The sequence below is a fragment of the Macaca fascicularis genome, chromosome 1, assembly GCF_037993035.2.
Source record: "Macaca fascicularis isolate 582-1 chromosome 1, T2T-MFA8v1.1".
Classification (NCBI taxonomy): domain Eukaryota; kingdom Metazoa; phylum Chordata; class Mammalia; order Primates; family Cercopithecidae; genus Macaca; species Macaca fascicularis.
This window is the reverse complement of record NC_088375.1, coordinates 86,159,401-86,182,144: the sequence shown is the minus strand read 5'-3', so window position 1 is coordinate 86,182,144 and position 22,744 is coordinate 86,159,401. Positions and strand designations below refer to the sequence as shown.

The 22,744-nt window shown below is 46.3% G+C and overlaps 2 protein-coding genes across 35 annotated transcripts in view; one reads left to right on the top strand and one right to left on the bottom strand.

The window, feature by feature from the left end:
• Positions 1–22,744, bottom strand: part of OBSCN (obscurin, cytoskeletal calmodulin and titin-interacting RhoGEF) — a 160,225-nt gene that overhangs the window by 101,713 nt on the left and 35,768 nt on the right. For 32 of the 34 annotated variants that reach the window (XR_012433894.1, XM_074038204.1, XM_045398300.3 and 29 more), the window contains 5 exons: positions 16,213–16,488; positions 9,047–9,322; positions 4,297–4,572; positions 1,491–1,766; positions 163–438 (listed from right to left, as the gene is read on the bottom strand). Coding sequence is in view for 33 of the 34 variants with exons in the window: in XM_074038204.1 (XP_073894305.1) it covers positions 163–438; positions 1,491–1,766; positions 4,297–4,572; positions 9,047–9,322; positions 16,213–16,488 (1,380 nt within the window). In the remaining variant the exon portion in view is untranslated. The remainder of the gene's footprint in view (positions 1–162; positions 439–1,490; positions 1,767–4,296; positions 4,573–9,046; positions 9,323–16,212; positions 16,489–22,744) is intronic. The other 2 variants (XM_074038269.1, XM_074038265.1) reach the window with 2 other exon arrangements.
• Positions 21,740–22,324, top strand: LOC102137532 (small ribosomal subunit protein eS10-like). The gene has a single exon (XM_045398428.3). The coding sequence runs from the start codon at positions 21,748–21,750 to the stop codon at positions 22,243–22,245; it is 498 nt and encodes a 165-aa protein (XP_045254363.2). The 5' UTR covers positions 21,740–21,747; the 3' UTR covers positions 22,246–22,324.

Genomic DNA, 22,744 nt, shown 5'->3' with positions numbered 1-22,744 from the left:
CAGGGCCACCCTAATGCCACCTGGCACCCCTGATACCCATTGCTCTTCAAGGATGGCCCAGTGCCGTCCTGAGCACCATCAACCACCATCCAGAATCCCAGGAGCCATACAGTGTGGCCATCAGCTCCAGGTGAAGCGGATTTGCCACCCCAAAGCACTGACCTGCCACGTGCAGGTGGAAGGAGAGCCACTGGCCCCCCGCCTCACAGCTGTACTCCCCAGCATCTGCCTGGCCCGCCTGCTGCACCACTAGCCTCCGTGTGCAGCCCTCGGCCTCCACGTGCACTTTCGAGCTGGAGCTCAGCTTCTTCCCATCCTTGTACCACGTCACCTCCATCTGGCCCTGGGCCACCACACAGCTCAGTGTGGCACTGGCCCCCGCCTCCGCCTGCACCACCCTGCATGCCGGCTGCTCCTTGGCAAACACCACCTTGGGCTCTGGGGATGGACAAGGAGGGATGTAGGGTTAGAGGCTCCAGAGCAGACGCAGCCCATGTGTTAGCCAGCGACAGCCAGGCGGGGCTGTCCATCATTGAGCAGTGCATTGTGACGCACAGAGCTCCCCCCCGGCACTACCAGAGCCGAAGGTCTAAGAGTGCATGTTGGCAGCACCACCATCATGTCCTTTGGGAACAGGATGCGGTCCCTTCCCTGCCCTGGTCTTCCAGGGCCCTGAGGCCCTCACCCGTTGCCAGCCCTCCCCACCACATGGGGCCACAGGCAGCAGGACATGAAGGGTCAGGAGGGATGGACCAGCAACCTGGGCTGGCCCAGAGGCAGCAGAGTGTCGGGCAGGGCCACCGGAAAGAGGATGCCAAGCTGAGTGTGGTTTGTTGTCCCTGGCTCAGAGACAGGGTGGAAGGGGTCGGATGTCAGAAAGACAGGTGGACACATGGTGATGACCAAGGGGCCCAGCACAGACTTGCAGAGATCTAGGGCCCAGAGCACAGAGACAAGCCCCCCACCACCCAGGACATGCTCTCCAGTCACTGCAGGGCCCTCCCATAGCCCAGCACCCACAGAGGAGTCAGCAGATCACATTAGACCAACCCAGACCCCAGACCCCCACCCCAAGGACATCACACCACTGTCCCCACCACCCAGACAGAGGTCATCACATCTGACTACACCTGGACCCCAGACCCCCAAGGACATCACGCTATTGTCCCTACCACCCAGACAGGGGTCCTCACATGAGACCAGACCCCAGACCCCCACCCCAAGGACATCATGCTACTGTCCCTACCACCCCCAGCTCAGCCACTGCAGGGCACACACCATGGTCAACTCAGTCCATGGGCCTGCTCTGGTCTCATGACATAAGGATACTGGCCTGAGAGCCGCTGGGGAGAGCTGGGGACACAGATTCTAAGGTCTACAGAGAGGGAAGGTGCCAGGGCCCACAGCACCTTGGGCCACCCAAACGTGCCCTTGTAGTTTCACACCCGACACTCAGGATCACCTCTATTTCACCTAACTCTGGCACCCACCAGCCACATGTAGGTGGAAGGAGAGCCGCTGGCCCCCAGCCTCGCAGCTGTACTCCCCGGCATCCGCCTGGCCTGCCTCCTGCACCACCAGCCTCCGTGTGCAGCCCACGGCCTCCACGTGCACTTTTGAGCTAGAGCTCAGCTTCTTCCTGTCCTTGTACCACATCACCTCCGTCTGGGCTTGGGCCACCTCGCAGCTCAGCATGGTGCTGGTCCCCGCCTCAGCCTGCACCTCCCTGTGTGCCGGCTGCTCCTTGGCAAACACCACCTTGGGCTCTGGGGATGGACAAGGAGGGACACATGAGGTCAAAGATACAGCCTAGGTCAGGAAGACCACCCTAGGGTAGGAGGGCCTGGATGAGGAAGTAGGAGAAACAGAACCTTCCCCAGGCTCTGCACTAGCTGTGTGACCGGGAGAAGCCCTGCCACCTCCCCACACAAGAATCACAGTTTGTCTATCCACTGTGCACGGCGCCATAGGCTATCACAGGTGGGGCAGCTATGACAAACCCTCCATGCACGAGCACCTCCAGGGCAGGGACTGGGGTGCCTGCACACGTGGCTCTTCTTCAAGCATGTATAGGGCTTTAAATCCACTTGTCATTTTTGAACCTCGCATCCACCAAAACCACATTTGTTTGGATTTTGACTAAGACTGAATAACTTTCATTCTTCCATACTTTTATCCACTTTAGATCTTTACTGTCTCTCAAAAGTGTTACACGGCTTCCCCCCCCCGCAGAGCCTCTGGACATCTTTTATTAGACTGGAATCATAAACATGATGCCTTTGAGGCATCTGTCAATCTTTCACGTTTTCGTTTTCCAACTGCTTGCTGCTAGTCTACATGTATGGAAGTTTCTTCACATAGATCTTGCAAGGGTTGATCTTTCTCAACTCTCTAATAATTTATCTTCTGGGTAAACCATATCTTCTGTCAGTTCACCTTTTTCCAACTTTTACACCTTTTGTTTTACTTTCCTCCTAACTGTGTGTCCAATGTTGGATGGAAGTGCTGACGACTGGCTTCCTCATGCTGTCCCTGGCTCAGAGGCAAAGCTTACAAAGTCTCCCTTTGTGATTTTTGTGTAATACCCTGGGTCAAATTAAGAAAAAAAAACTTTTATTTATACTTTGTTAAGAATTTAATGGCACGATGGATGCTAAATTTTGCCAGACATTTCTTCTGAATGTATGAGGTTAAATTTTTATCAAATATGGTACTTTATTCTGAGTTTAAGATAATTACATTGTTTTAAAATTTCAATCACATAATATCATGATTTTCTAATGTTTTAACATGAAAGCAGCCCTCATTCCTAGACTATGAATTTCATCATAGTGTACGATCATCTTGATGTATTGCTGAATTCAGTTTACTAATATTTTGTTTAAAAAATTGGCCATGATATCCATAATTGTTTGATCTACAATATGCAAACCTCCTATTTTCTGGCCAGATTTTAGTCACGGCATTAAGCTATCTGCATATAATGAGTTAGAGGGTATATCTTCCTTTTTCCATTCTCCAGAAGAATTTCCATGAACATGGAAGAATTTCTGGCCAGAATGTTTGGAAGAATTTCTCAATAGGGCCACATGGTTTAGATATTGTTTGATGGGAAGATTTTTTGCTACCGGTTCTAGTTTTTACTAGGTTGTAGTAACTGCAGATAACTTCGGTAACAGTAGATACCTGCATATAGGTTATCTATTTCTTAAGTCTGTTTTTGGTTTCTAGAAATTATATAATTTAACACTTTTCAAATTTACTTGCAGTGAGTATTTTTGGTATCTACACATCTGTAAGCCATTTTAGACATACATAACACCAACTGTTATGTGGCAGCACTCAGGGCTCAGGGTTGGAGTTTGAAGTTAAACTCTCCTAACAAACAACAGGAAAGTAAAGATCGTTCTCAGACTTCCTATGAATCAGCCAGAGAGGACAGGCACAGGACTTGTCAAGGAAACAGGATGATGTAAATATGGCTTCCCCAGTCAGCAGCTGCTACCACCGTAACTTAATTCTACCGGTGTGTGACTGTGCCATAAGCTACTTATTCCTATAACTTTTAAATCTATCCAAAGGGGAATTCGGACACAGAACATTTTAACAGAATGCAAAGGGAAATTGAGATTGGCTTCCGAAATGGAATTCCAGTGTCATGTGTGCACCTGCCAATGCGCTGCTCTTTACTCGTTTTGCACACACTAACGCTGTGGATCTGGGTTTTAATGAAGACTCAGACAGGGCTTCTACATCCACGGTGAAGGACAGAAGTGCGTCCCAGAACACTAAAAACTTTGGGAACCCAGTGTTCAGTGTTGATATAATTCCAAATAAGACTGTGTGGCTGGAATTTCCCTACACCCTGGCTGAACGAATTCAAATCTCTTTGCACAGGGAGAGCCCTCACGTGGGGCCAGATGAGGCCGTGCAGGGACTGCAGGAGCATCCCCGAGGGAGGGATGTCTGGCCTACCACCATCTCGTGCATTAGATAGGACCAGAGTCCTGGACACCTCGGGACATCAGTGGTTTGGAGAAGGTACTGGGAAAATGTGACCCAGCATGTCTAAACGGAAACACCACCCAACATGGACAAGGAGGGCCGTGACCCTTCTGTTCACTCCCTTCCCACTAGGCAGCCCAGCTCCACCACAGGCATAAAAGTAGGAGATGAGAGGATGGGAGAAGTTGAGGGATGGAGTCTAATGGAAAGCCCACTGAGTCAGCAGTGGTTCTACTCCAGTCACAGCAGCAGCTCCAAACAGGGCTCACTCAGCATCCCCAAAGCACTGACCTGTCACATGTAGGCGGAAGGAGAGCCGCTGACCCCCAGCCTCACAGCTGTATTCCCCAGCCTCTGTCTGGCCCACCTGCTGCACCACCAGCCTCCGTGTGCAGCCCACGGCCTCCACACGCACTTTCGAGCTGGAGCTCAGCTTCTTCCTGTCCTTGTACCATGTCACCTCCGTCTGGGCCTGGGCCACCTCGCAGCTCAGCGTGGCACTGGCACCCACCTCAGCCTGCAGCTCCCTGTGCGCCGGCTGCTCCTTGGCAAACACCACCTTGGGCTCTGGGGATGGACAAGGAGGGACACATGAGGTCAAAGATACTGCCCAGGTCAGGAAGACCACCCTAGGGTAGGAGGGCCCGGATAAGGAAGTAGGAGAAACAGAACCTTCCCCAGGCTCTGCACTGGCCATGTGGCCGGGAGAAATCCCACCGCCTCCCAGCACAAGAATCACAGTTTCTCCATCCACTGTGCACAGTGCCATGGGCTGTCCCAGGCGGGGCAGCAGTGACAGACTCCGTGCACGAGCTCCTCCAGCGCAGGGACTGGGGTCCTGATGCCTGCACAGCTCCCTTCACGGATATACCAGCGTCTCCCCCACGGGACTGCAGGGCGTGTCCTCACCACAGGGCCCCAGAATACTGAGTTTCCCAGTCCTGCCACTGTCAGGAGGATCAGTGTTGGCCTCTGCAGGGAAGGCCTGGGCTTTGTCATGCATTGCCTGGTGACATGCAAGGTGGAGCCCTTTCCACCACTTCTGGCCGTTACATCAGCTCTTCTGGGGTGTCACTCTTCAGGCTTCTGTCCAATTTTCAATAGCCTTTTCTGTCTTTTCCTTTCTTATTTTTAGGAACTCTTTATATATTTTATTTTTATTTTTTTTTTTTGAGACGGAGTCTCGCTTTGTCGCCCAGGCTGGAGTGCAGGGGCAGGATCTCAGCTCACTGCAAGCTCCGCCTCCTGGGTTTACGCCATTCTCCTGCCTCAGCCTCCCGAGTAGCTGGGACTACAGGCGCCCACCACCTCGCCCGGCTAGTTTTTTGTATTTTTAGTAGAGACGGGGTTTCACCATATTAGCCAGGATGGTCTCGATCTCCTGACCTCGTGATCCGCCCGTCTAGGTCTCCCAAAGTGCTGAGATTACAGGCTTGAGCCACCGCACCCGGCCTATATATTTTAAATGCTAGCAAATGATAACTGTGTATTTGTAAACATCTTACCCATGTCCTTGACCTGCCTTTTCACTCTCAAATGATGTCTTGACAAATTAAAGTTGTAGTTTTAATGTAGGTAAATATACCATTGTTCCACTCTGTAGTTTTAAGAAATCTTTCCTTTCCCTGAAGTTTTCAGCAATCTATGTTATCATCTAGGGGTTTTATGGTTTTACCTTTATACTCTGTGGCCTCTAACCTCCCTGGAACTTACTTTTTAGTGTGAAATAAGTTACTAGTCTAAATTTTTATAAGGTTAAAAAATCAAAGAACCATTTTTTTTTCAGAAGATCATCCTTTCTCCACTGCCTGTTCAGGTGTGAAGGTTAAAAAAAAAACACACACACACAAAACACAAAAACAAAAAAACAAGAAACAATAAAAGAGAGAATCCATGTATTTGGGTCTGATCATGAGCTCACGATTCTGTCCCTTTGGTCTGACAACTGTCCTTGTGTTGTGCCTGGCTGTCTCCATTCCTGCAGCTGATTGGTTCTTAATATCTGGTAGACAAATGCTCACAAGTGGTTCTTCAAGAGTGTGTTACTCCACTTGGCCTTCAGAATCTGCTTCTCAACCTTCACCTCCCCAAAGAAAAACATTTGCTTGGGTTTTGACTGGGTGTGAACATATTTGAGTCTTCCATGGGTTTCTATCTATTTATTTAGGTCTTCTTACTGTCTGCCAAAAATGTTTCACAATGGCCAGGCACAGCGGCTCACACCTGTAATCCCAGCACTTTGGGAGGCTGAGGTGGGAGGATTGCTTGAGTTTGAGCCCAACCTGGGCAAAATAGTGAGACCCTGTTGCTACCAAAAAAAATTCTTAAAAAATTAGCTGGGCGTGGTGGTGCATGGCCTATAGTCTCATCAAGTCAGGAGGCCGAGGTGGGAGGATCTCTTGAGCCCACCCACGAGGTCGAGGCTGCAGTGAGCCATGATTATACCACTGAACTCCACTCTGGGTGACAGAGTGAGATCCTGACTCAAAAACAAAAATGTTTGACAATTTTCCTCCACTGAGATATTAAACATCTTTACTATACTTGATGCTTTTCATGCTCTTGTAAATCTTTTAAAATTTCACCTTACAACTGTGTTGCTAGTGTGTGTGTGTGTGTATGTGTACATACATACATATATACGTGTATTCTGCATGTTGAATTTCTATGTGATGTTTCTCAACTCTCATATTATTTGTTATTACTTATTATTTATCTTATTATTTATCTCTCTATCTTTTGGATTTTCTGAATTGATACTCATATCATCTGTGAATCCCACTTATGTTTTTCTCCAAGTGTTATACCTTTTCTTTTCCTTTCCTCCTTCCTCTGCTGTACAGTGCTGAATGGAAGTGGGGATGGTTGGTTTCCACGTGCTGATTCCTATCTCAAAGGCAAAGCTTTCAAGGTGCTCTTTAAATATGCAGTTACCTGGTGTTTTCTGCAGTACCATTGACCAAATTAAAGAAGGACACTTTATAATTTGTTAAAAATTTCATGACATGAATTGATGCTGAATTTTATCAAATATTACTTCTAAACTTTAATATTAAATTTAATCAAACACTGTATTCTGTATTTATTAAGATCACACAACTTTTTCATTGCATCCAATTACATCATCCTTTATACAGATTTGCATATTTCAAAAACTAAACCAGCCTTGCATTCTGGGACTACATCCTTCCTTAGAGGGTCTTGAGAGATAGCTAAATTCAGTTTGCTAATATTTTTTTTTAATATCCATAATGGATTGGTCTAAAATTTTAATTCTTGTTAACATTCCTTGTCCATATTATGATATCCATATTATATTTCTTATTTTTCTTTTTTTTCTTTTTTGAGACAAGAGTCTCAATCTGTTGACCTAGCTGGAGTGCAGTGGCGCCATTATAGTTCACTGTAACTCCAACCTCCTGGGCTCAAGCAGTCCTCCCACCTCAGCCTCCCAAGCAGCTAGGACTTACAGGCACCCAGTACAACACCCAGCTAATTTTTAAATTGTTTTTCAGAGACAGGGTTTTGCTGTGTTGCCCAGGATGATCTCGAACTCCTGAGCTCAAGTGGTCCTTCTACCTTGGCCTCCCAAAGTGTTGGGATTACAGGCATGAGCCACTGCCCTAGGCTATATCATGTTTCTACAAGACTATCTGGAGAGTATATCTGCTTACAAGACTATCTGGAGAGTATATCTGCTTTTCTGTTCCCTAGTAGAAGAATCTGTATGAACATAGAATAATTTATTTCCTAAATATTTAGTATAATTTAGCAGTAAAGCCACCAGGCTTACGTCTTTTGCTATGAGCAGATGGTTTTCATGGTTCAATTTTTTTAAGTTTCTAGGACTACTAGAGTTATCTATTTCTCTTTGTGTCACTTTTGATATATTTCTAGGAACTGGCCAAACTGTCAATATTTTTCAAATTTATTACTACAAAATTTATTACCACAAATATATCTCTATAAAATAATTTGTCATATTCTCTTAAAATTTGACAAACATACAGAGTGAGGTTTTGGGTGTATATACACCCCCCAAATCACTCTATGCTGATGCAGTAACAAACTGTTATATGGTGGCACCTAGAGGTCAGTGTGGGACCTACAGCCGGGGTTACTAAGACTGTCTTAATGAAAGGAAAATAAATTTGTTTCTCAGACTTCTCTATGAAGCAGCCATGGAGGCTCAAACACAGTAACCATTAGGAAATTCTATAAAATAAATACACATAACAAACAGAGGCTGCTACGAAGGGAACTCGCCTTTGACAAAGTGTGGTGGTGTCGCCTACTCTACTTACTCTTTTCTATTTCTGAATCAAACTACAAGGAGAACACTGACACCAAATACTCCAATTGAGGAGAAAAGGAAAACATGCTTTGTCTTAGAAACAGTATTCTAAGCCCATGGATGCACTGCACAGGCACGTCCCCACTGGGGCACCACTCCTTACGATTCACACAATCATAGCAAGTCAGGGATCTACATTTTGTAACATACGGGAAGAGGGAAGAGTGTCTCTCCTCCTCTAAAACTATGATAAGCCAAATTTTAGTTTTGGGAAAATTCCAAGGACAATCTGGTGACTGAAAACTCCCATTATCTTGTTTGGATGAAATGGAGGCAGCTCCCCTTCCCCTGGCGAGAGCCCTACGCTCTGTGGGGTGAGGATGCGGGAGCTGCCAGACATCCAACAACAGCACATTCACCTCTGTGCATGCGACAGACGCGAGGTTCACCTCAACCCCCAGCTCCAGGGGCAGTGAGACTCCTTGGACACCAAGAAAACTAGGAAGGTGCCCGCAGGTGTGACTGAGAACTACCAAGTACAAACACGTCTCCCGTTTTGCAGGAACAGGCCCTCTCCCTCCCAGGCACACCCCTCCCTTGGCCCAGCCACAGGGATGGAAATGGGAGTGGGAGGATGGGTAGCCCGAGACATGAAGGCTGAAGGAAAGTGCACAGAGATATGCTAGGGCTATGAGCCAGAACCACCATCACCTCTGAAGAGGCTCTTAGGGCCCCCAAAGCACTGACCTGCCACGTGCAGGCCGAAGGAGAGCCGCTGACCCCCGGCCTCGCAGCTGTACTCCCCAGCGTCTGCCTGGCCCACTTGCTGTACCACCAGCCTCCGTGTGCAGCCCACGGCCTCCATTCGCACTTTCGGGCTGGAGCTCAGTTTCTTCCCGTCCTTGTACCACGTCACCTCTGTCTGGGCCTGGGCCATCTCGCAGCTCAGCGTGGCACTGGTCCCCAATTCGGCCTGCACCTCTCTGCGCACTGGCTGCTCCTTGGCAAACACTGCCTTGGGCTCTGGGGAACGCAGGGATGCACAGGGTGACCACCACCATCTAGATCAGGAAGGCAGCACTGGGGAGAGAAGGCCTGGGCAGGGAGGCGGGAGGGAGAGAACCTTCCCCAGCCTCAGGCTCTGCACTGGCCATGTGGTCGGGAGAAGCCCCACCACCTCCCAGCACAAGCAACACAGTTTCTCCTTCCATTCTGCACGGCACCATGGGCTGTCCCAGGCAGGGCTGCCATGACAGATCCTCCAGGGCAGGGACTTGGGTCCTGACACCTGCACAGCTTCCCTCATGGATGTGCCACGGTCTACCCAGGGGACTGTGCAGGGCATGTCCTCACCCCGGGGCCCCAGAGTCTGAGACTCCCAGTCCTGCCACTGTCAGGAGGGTCAGCTCTAGCCGCTGCAGAGACGGCCTGGGCCTCCTGTGGCTTCCTGGGTCCCTGTCAGGAAGACTGTCAAGCTGAGTGCCTTCTGATGGTTTGGGGACAGAGTCTTCGCTCTTCTGTGGTGTCACTGTTAAAGTGTTTTGCCCAATTTTCTTTTCTTTTCTTTTTTTTTTTTTTTTTTGAGACAGGCTCTCACTCTGTCACCCATGCTGGAGTGCACTGGTGTGATCATAGCCCACTGCAGGTTCAATCCTTAGGCTCAAGACATCCTCCCACCTCGGCCTCCCAAGGAGCTTGAGACTACAGGCATGCATCACTATGCCTAGCTCTTTTATTTTTTATTTTCTAGAGGCAGGGTCTTGCTATGTTGCCCAGACTGTTCTCAAATTCCAGGGCTCAAGCAATCCTCCTGCCTTGGCCTCTCAAAGCGTTTGGGTTACAGGCATGAGCCACCATGCCCAACCCCAATTTTCAGTAGCACTGTCTTTTACATATTTATTTTTAGGAACTTCATATACTTAAAAGCTATGTATGTTACAAACATCTTCTCTATCTCTGTGCCTTGCCCTTTCACTCCTGTATGAAAATTCTCTGATGAAATAAAGTGATCAGTTTTATTGCAGGCAAATAATCTTTCATCCTGTGTGGCTAGTGCATTCAGGTTCTGTTCAAAACATCTTCTATTACCCAGAGGTCGCCAGATAATCTATATTATCTATATTATCTGGTAGGAGCTGTTCTACCCACATATTGAGTTGATTTCTTGTATGGGGAGGTAGACACACAATTTTATTTTATTTTTGCGAACAGTTAATTGTCTTAGCACCATCTGTGAAAAGATCACCCTTCCTCTACACCTCCTCCTAGCACCAGGGTAAAAAATAAAGAAAGGGAGGAGGAATCTGGTTCCATCAAAGCTGTTTTGAGCTCAGTATTCAATTATTTTGGTCTGTTGATCTCTTTCTGCCTTTGGGTCCAGGTATCTGGATCACCACTGCTTTAGAGGACACCCTGCTGTCTGGTACAGCAAAGGCCCTCACACTGTGTTCTTCAAGGGTAGCTTGGCTCTGCTTGGCCTTTGCTATGTGCTTGTCAGTATTCTCTCACCCAACAGAACTATGGTTGACTGGGATTTATACTTTCAGGTCTTCCACAGCCTTTTAACTATTTATTGAGATCTTTTTTACTGTCTCTCAACAATGTTTAATAATTTCCCCCCCACAAACCATCTAAAGATCTTTTGTTGGCTTGCAATTGGTAACTACAAGACTTTGGATGGTACTGGAAATCTCTTAAAACATTATTTTCCATCTACTTGTTTCTGGTACATAGATCTAGAAGTGTTTTCTGTATATTGATTTTTTTATGTGATAACCATTCCCAAATGTCTTACTAATAATTAGGGGTTTTTTTGGACTTTCTAAATTAATAACCATATCATCTGTGAGTTGCATGTTTTATTTTCCAAGTTTTACACCTTGTACTTTCTTTTCCTCCTCTGTCTGCTATACAGTGTTGGAAGAAGTGGTGATGGATGGAGTCCTTGTCCTGTTTCCAATCTCAAAGGCGACACTTTCAAGGTTTCATGTTTGTGTAATATTAGCTTGTTTTCTTTATACTATTGCTTATGAAATTAAGGAAAAAATGTTTTTATTTAGAGTTTGTTAAGAATTATATGACATGAATTGATGCTATATTTTTCCAAATTTTTTTTGCATATTTATGATGTTGTACTTTATCCAATGCTTTTAGTCTCCATATTGGGGTAATCACATTCGTTTTTCTTTCAATCTATTAATGTCACATTTTGTACTGATTTTCAAATGTTTCTCATGTTAAACCAGCCTTGCACTACTGGACTATGACTTTTGTCATTGTGTGTTATCCTCTTGATAAATTGCTGAATTCAGGGTGCTAATACTTAGTTTAAGATAATGAGCCTTGACACTGATAAGAGATTGGCCAATTTTAATTCTTCATATTCACCCTGTCAGAGCTTTGTATTAATGATATTTACCTACATTAAACGAGATAGAGCACTGAGGTCCTTTTTCAATACTCTAGAGGAATGTGTATGAACATGGAATAATTTCTTTCTATAATATTTGGTACAGTTTACAGTAGAGCACTGGGGTAATCTTCTATGAGAAGATTATTTGTTGCATTTCTATAAAAGGTTATAGGACTGTTCAACTTACCTATTTTTACTTTTGATATAGTTTTGAAGAAATTGATCAATTTGCCAAAACTTTTCAAATTTGATTACATAAATAATAGGGCCGGGCATGGTGGCTCACCCCTGTAATTAGAGCACTTTGGGAGGCCGAGGCAGGTGGATCACCTGAGGTCAGGAGCTCAAGACCAGCCTGGTCAACATAATGAAACCTTGTTTCTGCTAAAAATACAAAAAAATTAGCTAGGCATGGTGGTGCATGCCTGTAGTCCCAGCTACTCAGGAGGCTAAGGCAGGAGAATCACTCGAACCCAGGAGGCAGAGGTTACAGTGAGCCAAGATCGCACCACTGCACTCCAGCCTGGGTGACAGAGCGAGACTCCATCTCAAAATAATAATGACATGTTCTCACATAACAACATTTCCAGTACCTACAAAGTGGGGTTTCTGGCATCTATACACCCCCACAAACTCCTAGATGCTGATGTGACACCAGTGTTAAGTGTCAGTACCTATGAACAAGTGTGTGACTGCACTCCATCTCCATCCAACAAAAGACTCTCTTACTAAAAGAAAATAAAGCTGGTTCTCAGATTTCTCTATCAACTAGCCATGAATTATTAGAATGGTATGAAACACATACTGCTTTATCTGTCAGTGGCTGCTGTGTAGTAATTCATCTTTAAAATGTGTGTTGATGTAGCTTGATTTGTTTATTCCTCTTCAGTTTTAAATATACAAAATTAAACTAAGGGAAGTTCAGTCACAGAATGTTCTGACATAAGAGCAAATGAAAACAACATACACTTTCAGAAGATAATTCCAAACCTCACAGTGGTGTATCGCAGTCCAAATCCACCAATTCCCAGCTCTGTATTTATTCTGTAGGCAGTATAATAAAAACAAGCCGGGTATAGTGACTCACACCCGTAATCCCAACAGTTTGAGAGGCCAAGGCGGGTGGATCACTTGAAGCCAGAAATTTGAGACCAGCCTGACCAGCATGATGAAACCCCATCTCCACTGAAAATACAAAAATTAGCCAGGTGTGGTGGCAGGCGCCTGTAATCTCGGCTACTTGGGAGGCTCAGGCAGGAGAATTGCTTGAACCCAAGAGGCAGAGGTTTCAGTGAGCTGAGATTGTGCCACTGTACTCCAGCCTGGGTGACAGACTCTGCCTCAAAAACAACAACAACAACAACAACAAAAAACCCAGGATATAGATTTTGCCACATGTGGGTTCACAGTGACCTTTTATGCCCATAAGAAAGATGAGAAGAGGGTCCCCGAACACCTAAAACTTGGATAATCCAAAGTTCAAATCATGAGATAATTTCAAGAATGATTGTGTGGCTGAAATTTGCCCTTATCCTGGTTCAATGGAGTTCAACCATCTCTCCACAGGGAGAGCCCTCAGGTCGTGCTGGTGAGGCTGGGTGCAAGCTCTCAGATGGCCTCAGGTGAGAGACATCTGGTCTACTTCAGCCTCCTGTAGCAGCCCCCTCAGTTCCATTGAGCCAAAGGGCGGGACACCTGGGAGCACCTGTGGGTTCTGACTGGGTGCTGGGAATATATGAACAGCATTACTGCCTGTAAACACAACTCACAGTGTCTCCTGTACACACTCATCCCTTCTGGCCAACCTCGGGCCAGCCATGGGTAGGAAAACGGCAGCTAGGATTACGAGAGACTTCCAGAGATGAACTCTAGTGGAAAGAGTACTGGGGTCTATCAGCCAATCTCATCATCACCTCCACACAAGGTAACTCAGCATCCCCAAAGCATTGACCTGCCATGTGCAGGCTGAAGGAGAGCTGCTGGCCCCCAGCCTCACAGCTGTACTCTCTGGCATCTGCTTGGCCTGCCTGCTGCACCACCAGCCTCCATGTGCAGTCTGCAACCTCCACATGCACTTTCGAGCTGGAGCTCAGCTTCTTCCTGCCCTTGTACCACATCACCTCTGTCTTGGCCTGGGCCACCTCACAGCTCAGTGTGGCACTAGCCCCTGCTTCAGCCTGCGCCTCCCTGTGCGCTGGCTGCTCCTTGGCAAACACTGCCTTGGGCTCTGGGGAAGGCAGGGATGCACAGGGTGACCACCACCATCTAGGTCAGGAAGGCAGCACTGGGGAGAGAAGGCCTAGAAGGGGACATGCGAGGGACAGATGCTCTCCAGGCTCTACACCACTGCCTACCAGTACAAGGAACACAGTTTCTCCATTCATTCTCCATGGAGGATCTGTCACACCCCCAGGGCATCCTGCAGAACAGTAGCATGTTCCTGTGGTCCCTGCTGCTTGGGAGGCTGGTCTCGAATGCCTGAGCTCAAGCCATCCTTCTGCCTCAGCCTCTCAAAGTGCTGGGATTACAGGTATGAGTCACCGTGCCAGGCCTGACGCTAAATTTTATCAAAGAGCTGTTCAGAATTTATTATGTTAAATTTTATCAAACTTTTCTTCTGCATTTATTGAGATAATCATACTGTTTTTCTCTTTCAATCTGTTTGACATTTTCTGATGTTTTGAATATTGAACCAGTACAGCATTTCTAAATTATGCCTTTTATCATAGTGCATTTTCCTTTTGACATACTGATCATACCACTTTGAAAATATATTGTTGAAGCATTGGCCTACATATCCATAATGATTGGCCTGTAATTTCAAATCGTTATACTGTTCTTGTCAAAATTGGTATCTATGTTATGCTATCCACATAAAACAGATTCAAGAGTGTATCTTCTCATTCTATTCTCTGAAAGGATCTCTAAGAACATGAAATAATTTGTTTTCAGGATATCTGGTATAATTTATCAGTAGATCCACTGGGCTTAGACCTTTTATAAAAATATTTGTATCACTGGTTCCACTTAATTAAAAGCTATAGGACTATCTGAGTTGTCTGTTTCTTCCTGTGTAACTTTTTCATATAGTTTTCTCTAAGAAATTGGCAATTCTCCAAAACTTATAAAATGTATTACCATTAAATAATTTATCGCACTCTCTTAACACAATATTTTAGAAAGATACATAGTGGGCTTTTTTGGTATCTATACACAACTACAAATGACTATATACTGATAGAATGCCAAGCTCTCAAGGGTTGGCATTTGGGAGTCAATATAGTACCACAACCTTTTTCTCTCTGATATTTAGCCTGGTTTTTTGTTATTGTTGTTGTTGTTTTTATTTTTTATTTTTTCCAGAACAGGGTCTCACTCTGTCGCCCAGGCTGGAGTGCAGTGGTGTGATCATGGCACACTGCAGCCTGGAACTCCTGGGCCCAAGTGATCCTCCTGCCTCAGCCTCCTGAGTAGCTAGGACTACAGGCATGTGCCACTTCATCCAGCTAATTTCTGTATTTTTTGTAGAGACGAGGTCTTGCTATAGCGCCTAATTTGGTCTCAAACTGCTGGGATCAAACAATCCTCCTGCCTCGACCTCCCAAAGTGCTGGGACTACAACAGTCATGTGCCACTATGCCCAGGCCAGACTCTTTTAACAAAATATATACATATCTTAGGTGTGCTGAGATAGCTTAAGCTCTTTCTTCCTTTCTACTGCTAAATTCATAAATCAGACTCCAAGGGGGAATTCTGACTCAGAATGTTGTAACTAGAGACAAAAGGAAAGCCAGATTAGCCTTAAGAAGAGCACTTGGAATCTCACAATTGTATCCCAGGGGCACAGTCACCAGCCCTCTGGGCTGGGATTTTTTGCACAGACACTGCAAGAAAACAAGGACCGAGATTTTGCCACGTATAGGTGCACAGTGAGCTTCTAAAGCTTCTAGATCCATGAAAAAAAAAGGAAAGAGTCTCCTGGGACACCAAAAGCTTTGATGCTCCGAAGTTCAGTCTGGAGAGAATTCCAACTGGGACTGCGTGGGCAGAATTTCCCCTATGTGGTTCATATGAATTCAAAATGTCTCTCATGGGCTAGAAGCCCCACATGGTGCTGAAGGGAGGCAGGCGGGAGATACTGGATGATAGAAAGGACACCCCACTTTCCCAGGGGAGGCACCTGGTCCACCTCAGACCACAGGGCCAGATAGTGCCAGGGGCCTGGACACCAAAGAGCACGGGGGTTTGGGGCAGGGGCTCAGTGTGATGAGGCTGCACTGCATGGGAACGCCGCTCCAAGTGCACCACAGGGCCTGGCCCTCCCTGTACCCTCCCATCCAGCCAAGCCTGGCCCAGCCACAGGCATGAACCTGGTAAGTGAGGGCATGGAGAAGTGGAGAGGTGGAGTCTCATGGAAAGGGCACTGGGGGCCGTGAAGTCCATCAGCCAGTCTCATCATCACCTCCACACAAGGTCACTCTCCATCCCCCAGAGTACTGACCTGCCACGTGCAGGCGGAAGGAGAGCCGCTGGCCCCCCGCCTCGCAGCTGTACTCCCCAGCGTCTGCCTGACCCGCCTGCTGCACCACCAGCCTCCGTGTGCAGCCCTCGGCCTCCACATGCACTTTCGAGCTGGAGCTCAGCTTCTTCCCGTCCTTGTACCACATCACCTCCGTCTGGGCCTGGGCCACCTCGCAGTTGAGCGTGGCGCTGGCCCCCGCCTGGGCCTGCACCTCCCTGTGCACCAGCTGCTCCTTGGCAAACACCGCCTTGGGCTCTGGGGAAGGCAAAATGCACAGGGTGACCACCACCATCTAGGTCAGGAAGGCAGAACTGGGGAGAGAAGGCCTGGAAGGGGAGGTGCGAGGGACAGATGCTCTCCAGGCTGCACCACCACCTCCCAGCACAAGGAAGCTTCTCCATCTATTCTGTACGGTGCCACAGGCTGTCCTTGGTAGGGTGGCTGTGACAGATCTTGCAAGCACGAGCTCATCTGGGGCAGGGATTGGTGTCCTGATGCCTGTACCCTTCCCCTCATGAATGGAGCAAGGGTCTCCCCATGCGGCTGTGCAGGGCGCATCCTCACCACAGAACCCCAGTCCTGAGGCTCCCAATCCTGCCACTGTCAGGACGGTCAGCTTTGGCCTCAGTGGGGTGTGTCACTGTGGCTTTCTTTATTGTTCTACGGCTCACAGGGCTGAGCATCTTTCTAGAGGATTGGCCATTCTGTTTGCTCCTCTGTAGTGTCACTACTCAATTCTATCCCATTATTAATAGCACTGTCTTGTCTTTATTCACTTTAAGGCAGCAGTCCCCAACATTTTTGGCAGCAGGGACCAGTTTCATGGAAGACAATTTTTCCACAGATGGAGGTCTGGGGGACAGTTTCAGGATGAAACTGTTCCACTTCAGATCATCAGGCATTAGATTCTCGTAAGGAGCACAACCTAGATCCCTCCCATGCACAGTTCCCAATAGGGTTCATGTTCCTATGAGAATCTAGTGCTGCTGCTGATCTGACAGGAGGCAGAGCTCAGGCAGGAATGCTCACCTGCCACTTACCTCCTACTGTGTGGCCCAGTTCCTAACAGGCCACAGAACAGTACTGGTCCACAGCCTAGGGGTTGGGGACTCCGGCTTTAAGGTCTTCTTTATATATTTAAATGTTAGAGAGATCAGAATTATGTACTTTGTATCTTCCCTACCTGTGTGACTTGGGTTTTCATCTTTTATGGCGTCTTCTGCTGAATCAGACATTTTAGTTTTAATTTACTCAAATACATCGATCTTGTCCATTGTGGTTAGGGCATTCGTGTACTATTTAAACACTTCCTTAAACCCTAAATTCTAGATAGCCTATGCTTACCGTCTTGGGGTTTATGGTTTTACCTTTTACCCTGAGGTCTCTAACCCACCAGGAGCTGACTCTCGCACATGCTATGAATTACCAATATGCTTTACTTCTTCCCATATGTTTAAATGGTCCACACACTAGTTATGAAAACACTATCCTTGGCCAGGTGCAGTGGTTCACACCTGTAATCCCAGCACTTTGGGAGGCCAAGGTGGGCAGATCACAAGGTCAGGAGATCGAGACCATCCTGGCTAACATGGTGAAACCCCGTCTCTACTAAAAATACAAAAAAAATTAGCCAGGTGTGGTGGCAGATGCCTGTATTTCCAGCTACTCAGGAGGCTGAGGCAGGAGAATGGTGTGAACCCAGGAGGCGGAGCTTGCAGTGAGCCCAGATCGCACCACTGCACTCCAGCCTGGGCAACAGAGCTAGACTCCATCTCAAAAAAAAAAAAAAGAAAGAAAAAAGAAAACACTATCCTTTCTCTATTTCTTGCACAGATGCCATGGTAAAAAAAAAAAAAAAGGGGGGGGGGGTGTCCAGAGATCATCGATGCATGGGACTATTTCTGAGTTCACTATTCCATTTCTTTGTTCTGATACCTAACCATTCGTTGAAATCCATTGTCTTAATTACTGTAACTTTACAATAATTTTTGACATCTGGTACAGTCATGCTCATACTTTGATTTTCTTTTCATTCCCCCACAAAAAAAATTGTTTGGATCCTGATTGTTAATGAACATATTTTAATTTTTTCATGAATTTCTATCCATTTAATTAGATTTCTTAATGGTCTTGCAAAACATACAATAATTTCCTAGTCCCTCCCCAGGCTTTAAACATCTTTACTAGACTTTGAATTAGAAACATTGTAATTTTGATGCTACTGTAAGTCTTTTCAAATTTCATTTTGCAACTGTTTACTGCTGTATATAGATACAGAAATGTTTACTGTGTGTTGATTTTTTTTTTACAGGATAATCATTCTCAACAATGTTACTTAGTCTACTAAGTTCTCTATTGGATTTTCCAAGTGGATGGTCATATCATCAGTAAATTTCACTTTTACTTTTTCCAAGTGCTATGCCTTTTGCTTTATCTTCCTCCTTACCCTTACATACAATGTTGGATACAAGTGGTGACACTGCCCTGTCTCCTCTGAATCAAACCTTTGAAGGTTCACTCTGAGTGGGATCCTAGTGGTGCTTCTGCAGTATCATTTATCAAATTAAGGAAAAACACTTCTATAAAGTTTGTTAAGAATCCTATGATAGTGCTAAATTTTCTCAAATATATCTTCTAGATTTTATCAAATACTTTTAATCTGCATTTATTGAGATAACTATATCATTTTTCATTCAATCTGTTAAGGTCAAGCTTATTATACTGACCTAATGCTTCTAAAGCCAACTAGCCTTGCATTCTGGGACCAGGATCTTCAACAGAGTGCACTGTCTTCTTGATACGTTGCTGAATGCCATTTGCTAATACTTTGTTTATGATTGTGTTCTTGATATCGATAATGACAAATCCATACAGATTGGTCTACAATTTAGTTCTTCCCACTTCCTTTGTCAGATTTTGGTGTTAATGTTACACTATCTACATAAAATGATGGCCTGGACATGGTGGCTCACACCTGTAATCCCAGCACTGTGGGAGGCCAAGGCAGGTGGATAGCTTGAACCTAGAAGTTTGAGACTAGCCTGGGCAACATGGCAAAACCCCGTCTCTACTGAAAAAAAAAATACAAAAAAATAGCCAGCATACATGCTATTTTTGTGCTGGTGGTGCATGCCTGTAATCCCAGCTTCTTGGGAGGCTGAGGTGGGAAAATCACTTGAACCCAGGAGGCAGAGGCTGCAATGAGCCGAGATCCTGCCACTGCACTCTAGCCTGGACAATAGAGTGAGGGCCTGTCTCAAAAAAAAAAAAAAAAAAAAACATAAAATGGCATATGGAGTCAATCTCCTTTTACTATTCTCCAGAACAATATTCATGAATATGGAATAACTGCTTTCCAGAATATTTGAAACAGTTTACTAGAAAATTATTGGATTTAAAATATTTTTTTACTACTGCCTCCATCTATTTAAAACTTATAGGACTATTTAAGTTTTATGTATCCTCTTATGTGAGTTTTCATGTAATTTACTAGGAATTAGCCAAATAGTCCCAACTCTTCAAATTTATTACATGAAACATCTTGTCATATTCTCCGAAAATAACTTCACAAATATATACAGTGGGATTTCTGTTATCTATATATATATCCACATAACACTGATGCTGATGTAATACCAAACTTATGTGTTAGCACCCAGAGGTCACCATGGGACTTCAGCCCACCCCTATTTGGCATCAACACTCTCCCTTTTTTTTTTCTGAAAGAAAATTAATTGTATTTATCAGGCTTCCCTATGTACCAGCCAAGAGAACACAGACATACACAGCAGCAAACACACTGGACTTACTGGTGAGACATTTGCATTCCAGAGGATGGGAAATAAATCTGACTAAAATTTAGGGACCTTCTACCTCAGTAAAATGTCCTGAGGTCCAGTGGTGTGGGGCCTGTCAAGATATTCCTTCTAAGGTGAAGGATAAGTTGCTGCATTTGGCCCCTCCTACAACCAAGAAAGAGGCACATTGCCTATTCGGATTTTGGAGGCAACACATTCCTCATCTGGGTGTGTTACTCTGGACCATTTATCAAGTGACCCAAAAGGCTGCCAGTTTTGAGTGGGGTCCAGAACAGGAGAAGGGTCTGCAACAGGTCCAGGCTGCTGTGCAAGCTGCTCTGCCACCTAGGCCATATGACCCAGCAGATCCAGTGGTGCTTGAGGTGCCAGTGGCAAATAGGGATGCTGTCTGGAGCCTTTGGCAGGCCCTCACAGGTGAATCAGAGTGGAGGCCTCTAGGATTTTGGAGCAACACCCTGCCATCTTCTGCAGGTAACTACTCCCATTTTGAGAGACAGCTCTTGGCCTGTTACTGGGCTTTGGTGGAAACTGAACAATTGACTATGGATCATCAAGTCACCATGTGACTTGAATTGACTGTCATAACCTGGGTGCTTTCTGACCCATCTAGCCATAAAGTTGGGCATGCACAGCAGCATTCTATCATCAAATGGAAGTGGTATATACATGATAGGGCTAGAGTAGATCCTGAAGGCCCAAGTAAGTTACATGAGGAAGTGGCTCAAGTGCCCATGGTCCCCACTCCTGCCACCCTGCCTTCTCTCCCCCAGCCTGCACCAATGGCCTCATGGGGAGTTCCCTATGATCAACTGACAGAGAAAGAGAAGACTAGGGCCTGATTCACAGATGGTTCTGCACGATATGCGGGCATCACCCAAAGGTGGACAGCTGCAGCACTACAGCCTCTTTCTAGGACATCCCTGAAGAACAGTGGCTAAGGGAAATCTTCCCAGTGGGCGGAACTTCAAGCAGTGCACCTCGTTGTGCACTTTGCTCGAAGGAGAAATGGCCAGATGAGTGATTATACACTGATTCATGGGCTGTAGACAATGGTTTGGCTGGATGGTCAGGGACCTGGAAGAAGCGTGATTGGAAAACTGAGGAAAAGGTATGTGGATGCACCTCTCTGAGTGGTCACAAACTATGAAGATATTTGTATCTCATGCGAGTGCTCACCAAAGGGTGACCTCAGCAGAGGAGGATTTTAATAATCAAGTGAATAGGATGACTCGTTCTGTGGACACCACTCAGCCTCCTTCCCCAGCCACCCCTGTCATCACCCATGAACAAAGCGGCCATGGTGGCAGGGATGGAGGTTACATGTGTGCTCAGCAGCATGGACTTCCACTCACCAAGGCGGACCTGACTAAGGCCACTGCTGAGTGCTCAATTTGCCAGCAGCAGAGACCAACAATGAGCCCTCGATATGGCAACATTCCTCAGGGTGATCAGACATCCGCTTGATGGCAGGTTGATTACATTGGACCTCTTCCATCATGGAAAGGGCAATGGTTTGTCCTCACCAGAATAGACACTTACTCCAGATATGAGTTTGTCTATCCTGCACACAACACTTTGGCCAAGACTACCATCCATGGATTCACAGAATGCCTTATCCACCGTCATGGTATTCCACACAGCATTGTCTCTGACCAAGGCACTCTATGGTTAAAGAAGTGTGGCAGCAGCCACCGAGATGTTGATGCCTAAGAAGAACCGGATTGCCATTTACGAACTCCTTTTTAAGGAGGGAGTCATGGTGGCCAAGAAGGATGTCCACATGCCTAAGCACCCGGAGCTGGCAGACAAGAATGTGCCCAACCTTCATGTCATGAAGGCCATGCAGTCTCTCAAGTCCCGAGGCTATGTGAAGGAACAGTTTGCCTGGAGACATTTCTACTGGTACCTTACCAATGAGGGTATCCAGTATCTCCGTGATTACCTTCATCTGCCCCCGGAGATTGTGCCTGCCGCCCTATGCCGTAGCCGTCCAGAGACTGGCAGGCCTCGGCCTAAAGGTCTGGAGGGTGAGCGACCTGTGAGACTCACAAGAGGGGAAGCTGACAGAGATACCTACAGACGGAGTGCTGTGCCACCTGGTGCCGACAAGAAAGCCAAGACTGGGGCTGGGTCAGCAACTGAATTCCAGTTTAGAGGCGGATTTGGTCGTGGACGTGGTCAGCCACCTCAGTAAAATTGAAGAGGATTATTTTGCACTGAATAAACTTACAGCCAAAAAACCTTAAAGTAAAAAAAAAAAAAAAAAAAAAGAAGTGTGGCAGTGGGCTCATGCTCATGGAATTCACTGGTCTTACCATGTTCCCCATCATCCTGAAGCAGGTGGACTGATAGAACAGTGGAATGGCCTTTTGAAGTCACAATTCCAAAGCCAGCTAGGTGACAATACTTTTCAGGGCTGGGGTAAAGTTCTCCAGAGGCTGCGTATGCTCTGAATCGGTGTCTAATATATGGTACTGTTTCTCCCAAAGCCAGGATTCACGAGTCCGGGAATCAAAGGATAGAAGTGGAAGTGGCACCACTCACCAACACCCCTAGTGACCCACTAGCAAAATTTTTGCTTCCTGTTCTCATGACATCACCTTCTGCTGGCTTAGAGATCTTAGTTCCGGAAGGAGGAATGCTGCCACCAGGAGACACAACAACGATCCCATTAAACTAGAATTTAAGATTGC